This window comes from Salvelinus alpinus, chromosome 9 (genome assembly GCF_045679555.1).
Source record: "Salvelinus alpinus chromosome 9, SLU_Salpinus.1, whole genome shotgun sequence".
NCBI classification, from domain to species: Eukaryota; Metazoa; Chordata; class Actinopteri; order Salmoniformes; family Salmonidae; genus Salvelinus; species Salvelinus alpinus.
In genome coordinates this window covers 11,654,816-11,674,137 of record NC_092094.1, presented here as the reverse complement: position 1 = coordinate 11,674,137, position 19,322 = coordinate 11,654,816, and the positions used below count along the sequence as shown (strand labels likewise).

The 19,322-nt window shown below is 44.3% G+C and overlaps 2 protein-coding genes across 3 annotated transcripts in view; one reads left to right on the top strand and one right to left on the bottom strand.

Moving 5' to 3' along the window:
* Positions 1–6,425, top strand: part of LOC139584312 (prickle-like protein 1) — a 94,963-nt gene extending 88,538 nt beyond the window's left edge. For both annotated transcript variants that reach the window (XM_071416007.1, XM_071416009.1), the window contains exons 6-8: positions 573–759; positions 1,295–2,206; positions 2,422–6,425. In XM_071416007.1, coding sequence (XP_071272108.1) covers positions 573–759; positions 1,295–2,206; positions 2,422–3,359 — 2,037 coding nt within the window. In that variant the 3' untranslated portion in view covers positions 3,360–6,425. The remainder of the gene's footprint in view (positions 1–572; positions 760–1,294; positions 2,207–2,421) is intronic.
* The window catches only part of LOC139584314 (periphilin-1-like), a 34,518-nt gene continuing 21,357 nt past the window's right edge, over positions 6,162–19,322 (bottom strand). Inside the window, exon 11 of the mRNA XM_071416010.1 lies at positions 6,162–7,662. Within this exon, the coding sequence (XP_071272111.1) occupies positions 7,471–7,662 (192 nt within the window). The 3' untranslated portion in view covers positions 6,162–7,470. The remainder of the gene's footprint in view (positions 7,663–19,322) is intronic.

Here is a 19,322-nt window from a genome sequence, read left to right as displayed (position 1 = left end):
TATGATTCTTTAGTTGTAGATTGTATGATTCTTTAGTTGTAGATTGTATGATTCTTTAGTTGTAGATTGTATGATTCTTTAGTTGTAGATTGTATGATTCTTTAGTTGTAGATTGTATGATTCTTTAGTTGTACATCACTGCTCTCCCTCTCTTGCTCTTGGTCCTCATCTTTGTAAATCACCTTGATTTTGCACTTGTGTGTTTTATCAGTTTCTTTATGAAAATATATAGTGAACTCCATGACAGTAGCTAAAGCAAGGGGCTATAGCAGCACACAAGTAGACTATAAATGCATGCTGGGGCGGGCTGGCCTGAGCTTGAGTGGGCACTACTGGATCGAAATTGGAGCGGGCGAGAAAGCCGGTGCTCCAGCCTTCGGGAATCTCGCTCCACAGTCCAGTCAAATTGGGCACACTCCGCTCACATACTCTGGCCGACACATAAAACCACGCTGAGTCAGATTCAAACTCACCAACACAGGCATATGTTCTCTGGAGGCAACAGCAATAATCACTAGACCAAACCAAGTCACACACTTCTCATCTAACTGCGTTAATGTCTCCGTCTTCAGGTTATCTTTTCTGACGAGTGTACGGAGGCGGAGGGGCGTCACTGGCACATGAAGCACTTCTCCTGTTTTGAATGTGAGACGGTGCTGGGGGGGCAACGTTACATCATGAAGGATGGTCGGCCATATTGCTGCGGTTGCTTTGAGTCTCTCTATGCCGAGTACTGCAAGGCCTGCGGGGAACACATTGGTAAGCCCTGAGGATACGCATACAGACCACTGCTTCTGCCATTGTGAGAAAAATGGCAGAAACTAAAATAAACAGACATAGACATTACCTAACAGTTTACTATCAATGTTTTTTAGGCAGTGAGTGTGTTAGCAGGGCTCTATACAGTGACATTCAATTACATTTTACACACATATGTACCTAAATATTCTGCTGTGCAATCTGGATTTTTTCAATTTAGGAGCACCAGTACACATTGCTTTAAAACCTTACATCTTTTTTATTGATCTAAATGTCTTTGCGTGTGCCTACATCTCTCTCACCTTAGGCACACGTGCTCCTTGTAAAGGTCAGCATAGCCCCGGTTAGTAATCCAATGCAGAATATCAAAACATAATGTATCAATATTTTCAGCCAGTATGAACATGCTATATGACACATGCCTATAAGGAACTTGAGAATGATTCAGGGAATCACACCACAAAAGTGTTTCACAAAATACAAACAAATATTTCCTCACATCTGTGCTAACCAAAGTGTTTCTCCTTTCCCGTAGGTGTGGACCATGCCCAGATGACGTACGACGGTCTCCACTGGCACGCCACCAAGGGTTGTTTCTGCTGTGCCCAGTGTAAGAGCTCTCTGCTGGGCTGTCCCTTCCTGCCCAAGCAGGGCCGGATCTACTGCTCCAAGGCCTGCAGTCTGGGAGAGGACGTCCACGCCTCAGACTCCTCCGACTCCGCCTTCCAGTCGACGCGCTCCCGTGAGTCCCGCCGCAGCGTACGCATGGGCAAGAGCAGCCGCTCAGCCGACCAGTGCCGCCAGTCGCTCCTCTTCTCACCCTCCGTCAACTACAAGTTCCCCGGGTTTACCGGTAACCCAGACACCGATACGCTCACCAACAAGCTGGCCCACCTGGGTTTAACCAACGAGGAGTGCTTCTGGAGGGGGAGGGAGGACACCGATGGCCCCGAGGACCGGGACGAGGAGGAGTGGGCCGAGCACGAGGACTACATGACCCAGCTGCTGCTCAAGTTCGGGGAGCACGGAGTCTTCCAGCAAGGTGAGGTGGTCGACTCCAGACCTCCAACCGATCTGTGGATGACCGAGGCTGAGGTCAAGATGAAACAGTGTGAGCCTCAGGGCTCTAGGGCTGAGACTGGAGGAGGATGTGGAGGAGGGTCAGGCAGCCAGAGCCTAGCCAGTAAGAAGTACCAGACAGATATGTACTGGGCCCAGTCCCAGGACGGGCTGGGGGATTCAGCCTACGGGAGCCACCCTGGCCCGGCCAGCAGTAGGAAGCTCCAGGAGCTGGAGCACGGCGCTGGGAGCATCGGAGGTACCAGCTTCCAGAGGGAGGAGAAGCAGTGGTATGACAACTCTCTGGAGTGCATCACAGACAAGGTGAAACAGACAGATCAGAGTGTCAGGGACTCCATGGACTCACTGGCACTGTCCAACATCACGGGTAAGACATGTTACTTCTCTATTCAAATAACCTTTTAGTCAAGTACTAGGCTTGATCTGTCCCGGAAACCGGCCCTGAGAAATGACCAGGTCTTGATCTGATTTGCATCCTAATGTTCAATGTTCTGTGATGGCAGAATGTTCTTTGAAACAGCACTGTGGTGAAAAGACAACTTGTACAAATACATGTCATTATCTCTCCCGCTCTTCTTCCAGGTGCCTCTGTAGATGGCGACAGTAAAGAGAGACCTCTGGTCTACTCCTTACAGAGCTTCCAGGAACTCGAGGCTGAGAGAGACTGTGAGAACACAAGCAACATGGGAACTCTCAACTCCTCCATGTTACACCGCAGTGCCAATTCTCTGAAGAGCCTTACGTCTGAGCTAGAGCAGGAGGAGAGCGTACCAGAGGAAGAAGAGAAGGCCCCTCTTGCCTCTCCCCCCAAGCCTCCTCATGTCCCGGCGTTGAGACGGACTCGATCCCAGTCTCGACCCCAACAGGTGAAGTTCTCCCCAGACGTTGTGGACAACAGTCGCTATGGTGACCTGCAGGTGCGCCAGCCCCCGATGAGCGAGCGGACGCGGCGGCGAGCATACCATTTCGAGGAGCAGGACCAGGAGCTTGGTGACTCGGGCTCCGGCCGCTATCACAACCACCACCACAGGAGACGCCGCAGCCGCAAGTCACGCTCCGACAACGCTCTCCACCTGGTGCCCAAGGAGAGGGCCAATCGCATATACTTCAGAGAGGACCACAGAGGTCATGGGGGACACGGCTTCAGCTCAAAGAGGCCCCAGCAGCTGGCCTTCCTGCCCAATCAGCAGGGGTATGGCCAGACCCAGCATCCCCACCGCCATCCCCAACAAGCCACCTCAGACTACAGACTCCAGCAAGGCCCAGCCATGGAGAGGTTCATGGGGTTGTGTGGGGACAGGGACGAGGATGACTGGTGCTCCACCTGCTCCTCTTCTTCCTCCGAGTCTGAGGAGGAAGGCTTCTTCCTGGGCCAGCCCATCCCCCAGACACACAGACACTACTATGATGGCCTGCCCAGCCCCGTGGCAGGCCTGCCCTCCCCGCCTTACGGAGCAGGCCCACGGACTATGTCCAAAAAGAAGAAGGGGCACAAGGGGAAGAACTGTATCATTTCATAAGACTGGATGTTTTACGGGTCCCTGTCGGTCCACTTTTAAATGATACTCTGTCTGCAACCCCCTTCTGAATCTCTTGTTGTTGCCACTATTGTGAATACAGAAAATGTCCCGCTTGTTAAAACTGTCTTGCCAACTGGATGTAGTACATGTTAACATGGCTCTGATTCTATTATTGAAATGCATTACAACAAAAACAGAACACATTTCAACAAAAACAGAACACGCATAAACACATTTCAAAGCTGTCATCATAATTGTATTAAAAAAAAATGTATGCAAATAACTCTGAACAAATGTATTTATAAAAACACCATTTAGAGACTAACGGAAATGACTATTTAACAGTGCAGATATTAATGTATATATTGTAAAGTGTATTTTTTTTTATAACCCTGAGTCAAATGTTTTTGTAGTGGAATGGCATTGAAAGACAAAACTGATAGCCGTTATCAAAGAACCTTCTCTTTTCTTAACCAGGGTTTGAAAAATGAAATATATGATATGCTGCCAGCAAAGGTATTCAGAGTGCAGTTTGACCCTGGGCCTGGTTTCCCAAAAGCTATTTCTTGGTTGCTAAAATTTGAATAGTTCCCCTAATTTCAGTTTGTGTGACAGAACAAGCAAGTACAGTACCATTTGGGGGGGCAGGTAGCCTAGTGGTTAGAGCATTGGGCCAGTAACCAAAAGGTTGCTGGATCAAATCCCCGAGCTGACAAGGTAAAAATCTGTCATTCTGCCCCCTGAACAAGTCAGTTAACCCACTGTTCCCCAGTAGGCCATCATTGTAAATAAGAATTGGTTCTTAACTGACATGCTTACTTAAATAAAGGATAAATAAAAAAATATCTAAACCACTGTGAAATATATTTTCCATAACCCAACATGTTTTATTTTCAGCTGTACTAAACAAAGACGCAAAAACTAAACTTAAGAATGGGAAGCATAGAAATAGCTCACATAGAACAGATCTACCACCTCTTAGACTTGCTTTTAATGAGAATGACAGATCTATAACTCACATCTCTGTGAATTTGGTCGGGTCACCCAAAATAAGTGACATATTTCAGCTTTAAGGCCCAGTTCACCGTTAGAACCTTCGTAGGATCATTGTTAAATCGCCAAGCTGTTTCTCAAAACCATCTTTAACGTTGCACTTGAAAACGCTCTTAAGCTAACATGCTGACCACACCGCTCGCGTCGCAAAATAACATTTAAACATACGTGTTATTCAATCACTGAATCTGCATTGCCAAGAGCTAAAATAGAAGTCAGTTCTATTTGTGACGCTGAACGCAGTGCCAGTCCTGCCTCTCCCATCTCCTCATTGGTTTATAGAAGCATATACCTACGTGCCAACTCCTCATTGGTTATACCCACATGGGTGATTGCAAGATGAACCGAGGTCGGTCGGGCGTGGTAATAAACCTTTTTATGAAAGTTAGTTTCCAATCACCATATAAAGTCCAAAGAAGAAAAAGCCTGGAAGGAGGAGAGATGACTAGAAATTATTCGGGTGACCGTTTTATGTGTGGATTAATTGTCGGAGTAGAGGACCTTGTGCATTTCAGGTAAAATAACCAAATGTTTATATCCCAGGACAAATTAGCTAGCAACAGCAAGCTAGCTAGCTAAATTGCCATAAATGTTCATGCTTTTCAACCTGTCCCCAAATGTATATAATTGGTTCAGAGTTTGTTTTGATATTTCAACTTGCGTGTCGTGATCGCGTTTGGTGTGGTGGGGACAAAATACATTTTCACACGATGGTGTGCGCGAGCCCGGTTTGGGGATGGCGAGCGCGGTTTGGGTACGGTGTTACGCCTGCTTCAGACCATGTGTAGAACAGCTAAGTGCATCAGCTGCTTTGTTGCCCTCCCGCGTCGTCACTTTATACACAGAAGATAAACATAAACCATTTGATTCCATCAGTCTCCCTGTGACCACCGATAACATCAGATCAAAGTTGACTACAAATACAATGTTGCCTAAGGTCTTTGCAATTGATACAATCGACATATAAAAACATTTTTTATATGTCGATTGTAAAAAATATAAACAGTAGGCTATAGGCATGTTTCAATCATATTTAAATACATTTCATGTTCGGTCAATTGAGTTCCAATTTAATGTCAAATCAAATGTGTAGCCTAACATGGTGTACCAAATCGGTGATGTAATGCATTTCTATTGGGTATAATACGCATTAGAATAAACCACATCAACATTTGCAGCCATAGGTGGTAATCACGCTCTAGGAGCTGATCAGTCGTAAGTATTGTGAAATAATTCTAATGTTAAGGTAAGATTTGAATATAGAGCTGATCCGAGAGCAGCATTCCTTTCTTTCGATTCCATCACTATCAACACATACTCCCAACGATGCACTAAGTGACCGTTCTCTCTGCGTGCCGTTTTGGGAAACACATGCTACATCTTTCAACCGTTGTAGGAAAGATGCATCGTTAAAAAAACACTTGTAAACCGAAGTTCCATCGCTATCGGTAAACCGGGCCCAGGATATTTCTACATGTGCTTTTTAATGCAGTTACAGCCCTGAAAGGGCTATCACATGTACTATATAGGGCCTGGTTGGGTTGAATATTTTATTTATGGGTCATATTGTATTGTAAACAGATCAGTAATCTGTATAAATGTAAAAACTGGAATATAAAGGCTAAGATTGATGCTAATAATAATTGTAATAAAAAATATATACGTAATGAGAATGTGATTTTCTTCCGTCCCAAAAAGCTGGTACAGAACTAGTACTGTATAAAGAAGGATAATAGTGTAGAGAACCAGTTGTTACATCACTTTTATTACCAAATAGAAAATAAGATGTAAAGAACTTCAGAACATATGACAGTAAATACACAAAAATATGCAAACTCTGTATGATTAGGTTGTTTACAACTTGGTCAGAAAGCCAGTAGTAGTGGATGACAGAGTAAAGAAATGACAGGTGGACATTTAGAGTAATGATGGCAGAATTCTATTTTCAAGTCTGAAATCTAGAACAGCATTGTAACAAGCCAATCAAATTAGAACGCTTCGTTTTCCCCCAAATTTTCTTCTATGACCCCCAAAGCAGTGGCGACCAACTGGTCGATCTCAAAGGCATTTCTTGTCAATCCCAAACATTTATGTACAAAAAAAACAATTCCTTGAGTTTGTATAATTTTTTTGGTCTTGCGCTGTTGCAGGTAGGTGCACTTGATTCAGCTGCCCTGCACGCCAGGTAGGCGAAGGGTTTCGATTTTGAACCATTTCATTTGTCTGAAGGTACAAACTCTGCGTTCCCGGCGGGCCTGCAGAGCAAATGAAGTGCACTAAACGCCTACCGCTGGCCAATCGGATGGCTCAGATTACCGTGTCTGCAGTAACGTAGCAGGCGTGAAGGAAAGCTACAGATACTGTGAGATTTATTAGGAGAGAGAGAGAATGATGCGAGTCGAGATCCGCCATCAGCTGGATGCCCGTGTCCTTTTTGGTCAGTGTCAGCAGAGGAAAGGGAGAGTAGAGGGATGTTGAGAGGCGGACTGTTGAGACTGACCATCAGATACAGGCACCATCAGCCCAGTAAAATTAAAAGCGAATGATTTAAATATGCTCACTTAGCTTCGACTCACAAGTAATACAACAACTGATCTATATTACTGTGTGATCATATAGCTACCTCAAATTTTGAAATATATATATTTTTTAAATGGTCCGAACAACAATGCATTGGCAAGGGAATTAAAGCGAAGCCAACATGCAGTGATAATGTATTTGGCCTTTAGCTTACTGTACAAACCTCATTGCTACAGAACAGTTTTTAATTGGTTAATGTTGCATAGGCTTAGGTTTTTTAAGTTATATTTAGAAAACATCTGAGTGGTAGATCTGGACTTGCATCTCAACTCAGAAAAGGTTGGTGAAAATAAAACACTTATTCTCAATTAAGCATGTTTTCAATAAAATCAAGTTACTTGAAAGTTTCTCTCTTATTGACACAGTATTGAGAGAATATCACACAGGGTTGCCTCCTCTCACAATGTCTATACCACCGGCCAAACTCCACCTCTGGTCCATCAATCCTGCCATGTAGTAAGGGATTTGTGGTTCCCCCTCATGTTGATGGTTGGGGCTTTATGACCTGGTCCAGCTCTATGATGAAGTGTCGGAGGTCGTCAAGGCAACGCTCCCTGATCTCAATCAGGTTGTCCTTCAGAGGGTTCTGAAGCATCTTCTCCAGGCTGGGCTCCTTGATAACCAGCATCTTCACCACCGTGCCAAATGTCTCGCAGTCCTGCTTGTACCTCTGCACACACGCACAGAGAGACACGCACACAAATCCCTACATTATACAAACCATTCAAACCATAGTCTGCTGTTCTAAAACACCTCACAGTCCTACATTAGCAATGTACACAAACCCTCCAGTGTGCACTGTTCTGAAAACACAGTAGAAAAACATCATCCTAATATGGAAATTGATTAACCACCATAGAATCAATAACATAAAGTACAAAGACAGTCATTGATTGCATAACAAACGTACCACCACATTTATTTTAAAAATTATATTTAACGAGGCAAGTCAGTCACATGAACCAGGAATAAAGCAGATTCAGAAGTAGGAGAAGCTAGCGTCACATTCATATAACTGAACTATGAAGTTGTACAATGTGCACTGACACCTTCGCTTCAAAGTGTGTTTAATAGCTGTAACACAAGTAGAGAACACTCAGGTTCAGACCTACTTCTCGTTCCAACACTTTACTGTGAACTTAACGAACCCACATTTTCTGACAAGTAGGTGTATTCAACGAAACAGGTGTGTGCAAGCATGTGTGTCCAACCTTCCATTGGAACAAAATGGAGCGAAGGTGTTATATTAGCAGTCTGTTAGCGGCTCAGTTCCTCCACATGGTAACTAACAGACTCATGTCCAGCAGGCAGCTCTGGTTTTACAGCCTGCCACACTAGAAAGGGCTGATAACCTCTCTATTAAGCCAGGGCTAGAGTCCCAACCAGATGCTATCCCACTGGGCAGTAGGTCTGTATCACCTGGGGGGGGGGGGGTAAGTGAACTGTGTGTGTGTGTGTGTGTGTGTGTGTGTGTGTGTGTGTGTGTGTGTGTGTGTGTGTGTGTGTGTGATTGATCCCTCCTGGAGGTCAGCACTCTAGCGAGGTCTGGAACGAGTGGTTTTCACACCAAATTTCCTTTTGAAGTGCCCTCACAAAGAGAGGGAGCAGTCTGGGACATGGGTTCAGCTCTAGAGTTCAACTCCTATTGCCAAGCCTCCTCTGAAGTCCCCTAATAAGTGCCCCATGAAGTTCCCTATAAAAGTGTCCTATGAAGGAGGGCACAAGGGCATAGAGAGCAGTCTGGGACAAGGGTTCAGCTAATATAATCCTGCCAAGCCCCCTATTCTCGCCCCACCCTAGTGGGACTTCAGAGCCAAACAAAAACCCTCCATGAAAGTTGACTGGAGCCTGCTAGCGGCAGGCTAAGCTTTACTGTTGCTTTTAACACCAATGAAACCTTCAGCCCACACTGTGTGAGCTTTTAAAACCAATGAAACCTTCAGCCCACACTGTGTGAGCTTTTAAAACCAATGAAACCTTCATCCCACACTGTGTGAGCTTTTAAAACCAATGAAACCTTCATCCCACAGTGTGAGCTTTTAAAACCAATGAAACCTTCAGCCCACACTGTGAGCTTTTAAAACCAATGAAACCTTCAGCCCACACTGTGTGAGCTTTTAAAACCAATGAAATCTTCAGCCCACACTGTGTGAGCTTTTAAAACCAATGAAACCTTCAGCCCACACTGTGTGAGCTTTTAAAACCAATGAAACCTTTAGCCCACACTGTGTGAGCTTTTAAAACCAATGAAACCTTCAGCCCACACTGTGTGAGCTTTTAAAACCAATGAAACCTTTAGCCCACACTGTGTGAGCTTTTAAAACCAATGAAACCTTTAGCCCACACTGTGTGAGCTTTTAAAACCAATGAAACCTTTAGCCCACACTGTGTGAGCTTTTAAAACCAATGAAACCTTCAGCCCACACTGTGTGAGCTTTTAAAACCAATGAAACCTTTAGCCCACACTGTGTGAGCTTTTAAAACCAATGAAACCTTTAGCCCACACTGTGTGAGCTCTTAAAACCAATGAAATCTTCAGCCCACACTGTGTGAGCTCTTAAAACCAATGAAACCTTCATCCCACACTGTGTGAGCTTTTAAAACCAATGAAACCTTTAGCCCACACTGTGTGAGCTTTTAAAACCAATGAAACCTTCAGCCCACACTGTGTGAGCTTTTAAAACCAATGAAACCTTCAGCCCACACTGTGTGAGCTTTGAACGACTTCTTCGTTGGCGATTGACTCCCTGAAAGAATTACAATAACTAAAACACTGGCTTAATTCAACATTATGGAGATAGAAGTACTTCTAAGTCACTAAAGAAGTTACTGTATGTACGGTAGTCCCCACCCCCAAAAAAATGTATTAGTGGCAACTGTTCTTTCCAGTGGTAAAATACACTGCTCAAAAAAATAAAGGGAACACTTAAACAACACAATGTAACTTCAAGTCAATGCACATTTGTGGCCTGCTGGAGGTCATTTTGCAGGGCTCTGGCAGTGCTCCTCCTTGCACAAAGGCGGAGGTAGCGGTCCTGCTGCTGGGTTGTTGCCCTCCTACGGCCTCCTCCACGTCTCCTGATGTACTGGCCTGTCTCCTGGTAACGCCTCCATGCTCTGGACACTACGCTGACAGACACAGCAAACCTTCTTGCCACAGCTCGCATTGATGTGCCATCCTGGATGAGCTGCACTACCTGAGCCACTTGTGTGGGTTGTAGACTCCGTCTCATGCTACCACTAGAGTGAAAGCACCGCCAGCATTCAAAAGTGACCAAAACATCAGCCAGGAAGCATAGGAACTGAATAGTCTGTGGTCACCACCTGCAGAACCACTCCTTTATTGGGGGTGTCTTGCTAATTGCCTATAATTTCCACCTTTTGTCTATTCCATTTGCACAACAGCATGTGAAATGTATTGTCAATCAGTGTTGCTTCCTAAGTGGACAGTTTGATTTCACAGAACTGTGATTGACTTGTAGTTACATTGTGTTGTTTAAGTGTTCCCTTTATTTTTTTGAGCAGTGTATGTTTTATTGCAGGAATAATAGACTATAATGGCTTTGTCAGACAGTCTCATTCTCTGTGTCAATTTCACAAAACAGCAAGAGAGTCCTTTGACCTATTTCTCTGCAGTACTGATCTAATTAAGTCCCAGGAAGCTTCATTAAGAGGTAGGACTGTGTCATGTCATGTTCCATTTTGGAAATCTGGGCTGTAGTAGTCTTTTCTACTTTAGAATAGTTTAAGCAACGAAAATGCTTAATTTAAAAAAAATGTTATCTTCTGACTGTGCAGGACAAAATATATAAAGTGAGTTGAAAGCCATAAAGAAGAGTTGTAGAGTGCTGAGAGGTCTAAGGATAGCTGCCTGTCAGATAATCTGGGTTGAGGAGGAAGTGGGTTTGACCCTAGTATAAATCAGGCCTTGTTGCAGGACACCTTCGGCTACGAGACCGTCCGCTATGAGCAAAGGGCATGTGTACATGTACGTGTGTTCAAGCCAAACCAGCCTATAGAGCCTAGAAAATATGAAATATAGCTAGCTCTTTCTCTCTCTAGTTTTGAAGAAATGTAATTTGTTCAAAACTGTTCAACTACTGTCTTTCTCTCTCTCTCGATTCAACTACTCGCCACATTTTATGCACTGCAATGCTGGCTATGCTTTCAGTTATAGATTAATTCTCTGATCCTTTGATTGGGTGAACAAGTCAGTTCATGCTTCAAGAGCTCTGATAGGTTGGAGGACGTCCTCCGGAAGTTGACATAATTACTGTAAGTCTATGGAAGGGGGTGAGAACCACGAGCCACCAAGATTTTGTATTGAAGTCAATGTACCCAGAGGAGGATGGACACTAGCTGTCTTCCGGCTACACCATAGTGTTACCCTACAGAGTGCTGCTGAGGCTACTGTAGACCTTCATTGCAAAACTGTGTTTTAATCAATTATTTTGTGACGTGAATATATTTAGTATTGTTTTATCTAAAAAGCTTCAGTAAGGCCAAATTCAATTGATCAAATATTTGTTTTCTTTCTTATCTATCTAAAGGGGTCCAATTTTTTTTTAAATAGAAACATCTAATAGCTAAAAGATCGTTGATATGACCATCTTAAAACAATTCCATATGTTAGCTTAGTAGAACAGGACAGAAGGTAGAAGGTTAGTAGTAGGTTCTTAACACTACAACATCTAAACCATGGCCACTAGCACAGGGCTGAGGGCTCAATGGCCAAACAGTAGGAGAGACTTCAGTTGGGTGGGCCAAGTCAAGTCATGGAGAACCACAGTACTTTCAAAGGTCAGGGGAATAATAGTATGTCTAACCTGAAACAATGAGGATGAAAATAGGCCAAGACGCATGGGAAAGTTCACCCTATTATATAAAATAAAACAAATATACACAGGGCGTATCCTAAGCACATATTCTAAGGTTGTGCTCATTAACTCAGTAGTCTAAACTGATCTTTTAGACAAGGACTTATATGGTATCAGTGAATCCACATTCAACTGGGAATTCCTGCATAAGACCTGTCACACCTGCTACAACCTGAGGTATTTGAAGGGTCAACTGGGGCAAGCAAGGTAAGGACGGTTAGGTGAAATTATACACACTCCACCATACTCTCCTGAAAGAGACGAAATGAGGAGTCTCTTCTCTGCTGTATCTAGCTGCTAATTAAGAGTAAATTCAAATAAGTGCAGTTTGTGCCTCCAGCCTCCAAACGTCTCAAGGTCTCCCACGTTCTCTCTCTCGCTCTCTCCCCATCTTTCAGTCCATCCCATCGTTTTAGCTCTCTCACTCAGTCTCTCCATTACCCTGAAAATCCCCTCTCAGCTCAGCTAGCTGCAGCATGCTGAGGCAGTTAACACAGCCAGTTATCTGCTCATTCCCGCATCCCTAACCCACATTGTGCAGGCCTGTAGGCTGCTCTCCGAACTGGAGCAGAACTGCAATGACCTGCAGAGGTGTGTTGCAGATGTAGATAAGATTATAGAACACATACGAGGGTTAGATTCTAGAGTAAATCGGCACTCAAATTGAAAACGTTTACCCAAGAAAGGCATTAACCAAAGTGCTGCAGTTTAGAGCCAAAACAACAACAAAATGGTCACTGTCCCAATATTTTTTGGGCTCACTGTAAGTGGTCTTATTTGTAAAACTAATCACAAACACATGCTCAGGACAAAGTACAACAAAACAAACAAATACTGTAAAAATGTCAGAAATATGACACTGACAGAAATATCCTGAATGTGGGAGATGTTATCCTTCGAGACTGATGCTTCAGAGGCTCGGCACGCTTCGGGGCGCACGCAGTATATGAATATCGTTTTGTCACAAAATGGGAGGCTCTTTGTAGTACATAGTCCTGCCGTTGTTGCTTTCGACAAGAGTTTTGCTTCACTCAAAACATTGTGACGGAGCAAACAATTCATTGCCCAGCGGCAGGGGCTCTATATTGTACCACACTCGCTCGGTTCAAATGGAAGCAGGAAAATTGTTTTTTCTCCTTATTCTCTTCTGGCACAAAGTTGTTTCACAAAATAATTATGTTGTGGTTCCCAATCAACTTCAAAAATCACAACTTCAAGATTGCTCCAGCTTGGTTTAGCTTGGCATTAGAATGCTGCATCAAATAAGCAGACTATTTTGCATTGATAACCAAATATAATCTTTGTGACTGTTCAAACAATAAAACAAACAAAATTGCAGGCTTAGAATTCCTCCCCCAAATGTATTATTTTTTTGAAATAATAACTACGTGATTGTAGGCTATTTTGAAAAGGTAAAAACAGATGTAGCCATGTGCTTTTTTCTCTGAGGAAAAATAACATTCTATTTTTAGCTGATAAGGAAGTGAATACATTCAAGCAGCACATTAAACTTGGATAATTTTGAACGTTTCACTAGCCAGTAAAATGATATTTGCCAGGGCATATTATTTAATTATAAAGCTCGCTAGCAAGAGAAGAGAAGAATGTGTTTCTTCTTTGCTTTCACCACAACTGCGAAGACAACAAGAAAACCTCTGCTATCGTCCCCTTGTGAATGTTGCTATTTGGGATTCTAGCAATGCATGGAACGGCGAGGTATCATGTGACCAAAAGGTGCGTGCTGCTTTAAATTTTTTATCTGACTCTGCCCAGGCTCAATCCCACACATAACATGACGTATGTGATCTCAGGATCAGCCTTTAATGTCCGTAGGCTGTGTAGCCCATCATGTCACCCGTAACGGTTCACATATTGACAGGGTTGGACTGACACCAACCACAGAGGGAAGAGAGAGACAAAACTACACGTGTGGCTAACTTCCTCTTTAAACAACTTTTGTCTCCTTCTACTTTATTCTGAAACAGTTTGATCAAATAGGGAAACAATGAATACAGGCTGAATTTAGGATACATTTGATCACTACACCGTGCTATAAGAGTAACTTGTTCATTTACCTTCAGAGAGGGTACGCTTATTTGTGAAGGAGAGAAAATTGTGTTCCAGGTTTGAAGATGCATAAAGAAACAAGTAACACGAACGTGACGAAAGGAATGTTATCATATCTCACAGTACCCACCAACTAGGTAAGGGTGCTCTCGAGCAGCTAGATGTTCATTACCATCAGATTTGCCACCAATGCTCCTTATAGGACAACATCACTGCACTCTATACTCCTCTGTAAACTGGTCATCTCTGTATACCTGTCGCAAGACCCACTGGTTGATGCTTATTTATAAAACCCTCTTAGGCCTCACTCCCCCCTATCTGAGATATCTACTGCAGCCCTCATCCTCCAAATACAACACTCGTTCTGCCAGTCACATTCTGTTAAAGGTCCCCAAAGCACACACATCCCTGGGTCGCTCCTCTTTTCAGTTCGTTGCAGCAAGCGACTGGAACGAGCTGCAACAAACACTCAAACTGGACAGTTTTATCTCAATCTATTCATTCAAAAGACTCAATCATGAACACTCTTACTGACAGTTGTGGCTGCTTCGAGTGATGTATTGTTGTCTCTACCTTCTTGCCCTTTGTGCTGTGGTCTGTGCCCAATAATGTTTTGTGCTGCTGCCATGCTGTGTTGTCAGTTGTTGCAGCCTTGCTTGCCATGTTGTTGTCTTTTGGTCTCTATGTAGTGTTGTGGTGTCTCTTGTCATGAAGTGTGTTTTGTCGTATATTTTTATATGTTTATTTTGAATCCCAGCCCCCGTCCCCGCAGGAGGCCTTTTGCCTTTTGGTAGGCGTCATTGTAAATAAGAATTTGTTCTTAACTGACTTGCCTATTTAAATAAAGGTTAAATAAATCAAATAACAACTGTTAACACCAGTCAGATTATGTTTGCCATCTTTCAAAACAGAAGATATTTCCCCAAACGACAGTGTGTGTTGACACTGATTACATGTTCACTTCATTAGGTTCCTGTATACAATCTTCTAATCTACATGTTTGAAGCTTAAAAAAAGTATGCGTGAGAATGAGTTTTGAAAGAAAAGGCCTTGTGATGAACAATTAACTCAAAATGTATGATTTCCCTTGACATTACCGCAGCTTCAAAAAAACGTTCTTAATTCTGTATGTGTGTGAGGAAGAGCGTCATGGCGTATTAATAACAGAGTATTTAGGGAGTAGCGTTTCCTCAAACTTTCATCTGAACACAGAACAGAAGCGGTCTCTTGTTACTTCACAAAACAGGAAGTTTTAACCTGCACCTGTGTGTGTGTGTGTGTGTGTCTTTCCTCCCTACCTCCCAGCGGTGGGAGCCAGGGGCCGATCTCCAGACCTGATACTGGAGGTAGGGCCATACAGGATGGGTTGAGAAGCCAGGGCTGAGGGCTTCAGAGTGGGGAAGTAAGAAGGTGAAGGGGGACATTTGGAGCAGACGTGGAGGTCTGGATTATAGGGGTACGTGTGTTTGCTTGCTTGTGTGTTTGTATGCATGCATGTACAGTGCCTTTGGAAAGTATTCAGACCCCTTTACTTGTTCCACATTTTGTTACGTTACAGCCTTATTCTAAAATGGATTTAAAAAATCTAAAATCCTCAGCAATTTACACACAATAAATAAAGACAAAGTGAAAAACTGGTTTTTAGACATTTTTTACAAATGTATAAACACCTATTTATTTACATAAGTATTCAGACCCTTTGCTATGAGACTCGAAATTGAGCTCAGGTGCATCCTGTTTCCGTTGACCATCCTTGAGATGTTTCTACAACTTGATTGGAGTTCACCTGCGGTAAATTCAATAGATTGGACATGATTTGGAAAGGCACACACCTGTCTATATAAGGTCCCACAGTTGACAGTGCATGTCAGAGCATAAACCAAGCCATGAGGTCGAAAAAAACTGTCCAAGACAGGATTGTGTCGAGGCACAGATCTGGGGGAAGGGTACCAAAATAATTCTGCAGCATTGAAGGTCCCCAAGAACACAGTGGCCACCGTCATTCTTAAATGGAAGGAGTTAGAAACCACCAACTCTTCCTAGAGCTGGCCGCCCGGCCAAACTGAGCAATCAGGGAGAAGGGCCTTAGTCAGGGAGGTGACCAAGAACCTGATGGTGCCTCTGACAGAGCTCTAGAGTTCCTCTGTGGAGATGAGAGAACCTTCCAGAAGGACAACCATCATTGCAGCACTCCACTTATCAGGCCTTTATGGTAGAGTGGCCAGACGGAAACCACTCCTCAGTAAAAGGCACACGACAGCCCGCTTGGAGTTTGCCTTAAAGGCATCTAAAAACTCTCAGACCATGAGAAACAATATTCTCTGGTCTGATGAAACCAAGATTGAACTCTTTGGCCTGAAAGCCAAGCGTCACGTCTGGAGGAAACCTGGCACCACCCCTATGGTGAAGCATGGTGGTGGCAGCATCATGCTGTGGGGATGTTTTTCAGCGGCAGGGACTGTGAGACTGGTCAGGATCGAGGCAAAGATGAACGGAGCAAAGTACAGACAGATCCTTGATGAAAACCTGCTCCAGAGCACTCAGGACCTCAAACTGGGGCAAAAGTTCACCATCCGAACGGGACAACAACCTTAAGCACACAGCCAAGAAAACATAGGAGTGGCTTCGGGAAAAGTCTCTAATTGTCATTGAGCGGCCCAGCCAGAACCTGGACTTGAACCGCATAGAACATCTCTAAAGACTTGAAAATAGCTGTGCAGCATCGCTCCCCATCCAACCTGACAGAGCTTGAGAGGATCAGCAAGAGAAGAATGGGAGAACGCTTGTAGCGTCATACTCAAGAAGACTCGAGGTTGTAATCGCTGCCAAAGGTGCTTCAACAAAGTACTGAGTAAAGGGTTTGAATACTGTAAATGTAATGAGTTTTTTTTATGTCAAAATGTCTAAAAAACAGTTTGCTTTGTTATTATGGGGCATTGTGTGTAGATTGATGAGGGGGGGAAACTATTTAATCCATTTTAGAATACGGCTGTGACGTAACAAAATGTGAAAAAAGTCAAGGGGCCTGAATACTTTCTGAAGGCACTATGCACGTAAGCGTAACGGATACAGATTTGGGGGTTTTGTCTGTAGAGGCAGAGAGGCAGACAGGCAGAGAGGCAGACAGGCAGAGAGGCAGGCAAGCAGAGAGGCAGGCAAGCAAAGAGGCAAGTAGGCAGGCAGAGAGGCAGAGAGGCAGACAGGCAGAGAGGCAGACAGGCAGAGAGGCAGGCAAGCAGAGGCAGGCAAGCAGAGAGGCAGGCAAGCAGAGAGGCAGGCAAGCAGAGAGGCAAGTAGGCAGGCAAAGAGGCAAGTAGGCAGGCAGAGAGGCAGGCAGAGAGGCAGGCAGGCAGAGAGGCAGGCAGGCAGAGAGGCAGGCAGGCAGAGAGGCAGGCAGGCAGAGATGCAGGCAGGCAGAGATGCAGGCAGGCAGGCAGAGAGGCAGGCAGGCAGGCAGAGAGGCAGGCAGGCAGGCAGAGAGGCAGGCAGGCAGAGAGGCAGGCAGGCAGGCAGAGAGGCAGGCAGGCAGGCAGAGAGGCAGGCAGGCAGAGGCAGGCAGGCAGGCAGAGAGAGGTCCTGAGTTAATAAGGGAAATGGAGTAATGAGTGGATGTAATGACTGGAGGGCCTGATACACAGAGGACATTATTAAAACAGCCACGTAATCAGCCTGGGCTGACTGCAGACCGGACTGGAGCAGCATAAAGGGAGTAGGGCACCATTTGGGACACAGCCTCCATCTCAGGGACTAATAGGGGAGAAATGTATATGTTTAGGTTACAGTGATAGAAATTATGAATGGAGGGACTCTTCAGAAAATAACTGCCAGCCACTTTGGTTTCGATATTCAAATTCAGCTGAAACGATACTTCATCTCGTTTCTCTAACCAAAAAGTTAATAGTAGTTGTAAAAACATGCTTAAAAAAAATCTGTGGAAAATATGTAAGCTAAAGCTTAAAAGTGTAGTACCGTCAATTAAATATAGGCTTATGAGATCAAGGATTGTCAACTGCTAGGTTGTTATCTGAATTTTTAAAAATTCCGCTAATGTAACACAGGAGCAGTTCAAGAGGAAGTTACTGGATCTTAGCATAAATAAATGTCTCAGTTTTCTCATTTGCTTTCCTAGTCCGTAATCCACATATTATGTAAGTAAGGCTAAAGCAGTAAACTATAAGAACATCGACCCGACTGACCCCACTGAGTATACAAATCATACGGAGTCTATTTCTAGTCCTCATCCCTCACTGCAAATGTGCTCATTCAACAGCCTCCTCTGAAGCTCAGGACAGGATACAGGGATGAGTGCTCGTGGCTCCATCCATGTGGAGGTAAATAAACAGCTATGGACTGGAGCCATCACACTAAATCAGTGTAGGTCTGAATCTCATGCCAGCTCCAACCCCATCCTAAGTCAAAGCGCCAGCCACGACCCTATTCCAAACCCTATCCCCCCCGTCTGCCTCGATCTATCCCCAGCCGCAGCTCCAGTCACATCTCTATCCCCAGCCTTGGCCCTATACTCCAGCCACATCCCCAGCCTCACCCATCCCTGTTTCTGTTAGGTCTGGTGAGTTTGGCTTGGTGTTCCACACTGCATTTGGCTGATCTCAATACAGATGTTACAAGCCGGTGCCTCTAACCACAACTGCTGTGACCTGGTTGAGAAAGGGCAGGGTAAGCGTTTGTGTTTTATCTGTGCGTAAGAGTGTGTGCGTGTGTATTCACATAATACCAAAAGAAGTACCCACACCGTGGGTGGCCTGCCTGAACACTGCAGGGCCATTCCTGCCCTGGTTTAACAGGAACAGATAAGTGGTAGTGTAATGCAGTGTGTCTGTGTATAGAGGGAGGCCTGGGCTGGCACACTGAGAAGTCTTTTCTGCCAACTCATCCTCATCCTCCCTCTCGCTCAAATGAAAACGACATGTTCCTGAGACACCATATACATGCAATAGGGTTTCAGAGAGCCATTAATCCAAATGGAGGAAAGGTTTAGGACTAGGACTAGAGATAGCGACACTACCACACAGCTAGCAGAGTATTAGCTAGCAGAGTAGCAGAGTATTAGCTGGCAGAGTATTAGCTGGCAGAGTAGCAGAGTATTAGCTGGCAGAGTAGCAGAGTATTAGCCAGCAGAGTAGAAGATTATTAGATAGCAGAGTATTAGCTAGCAGAGTAGCAGAGTATTAGCTAGCAGAGTAGCAGATTATTAGCTAGCAGAGTAGCAGATTATTAGCTAGCAGAGTAGCAGATTATTAGCAGAGTATTAGCTAGCAGAGTAGCAGATTATTAGCTAGCAGAGTATTATCTAGCAGAGTATTAGCTAGCAGAGTAGAAGATTATTAGCTAGCAGAGTATTAGCTAGCAGAGTAGAAGATTATTA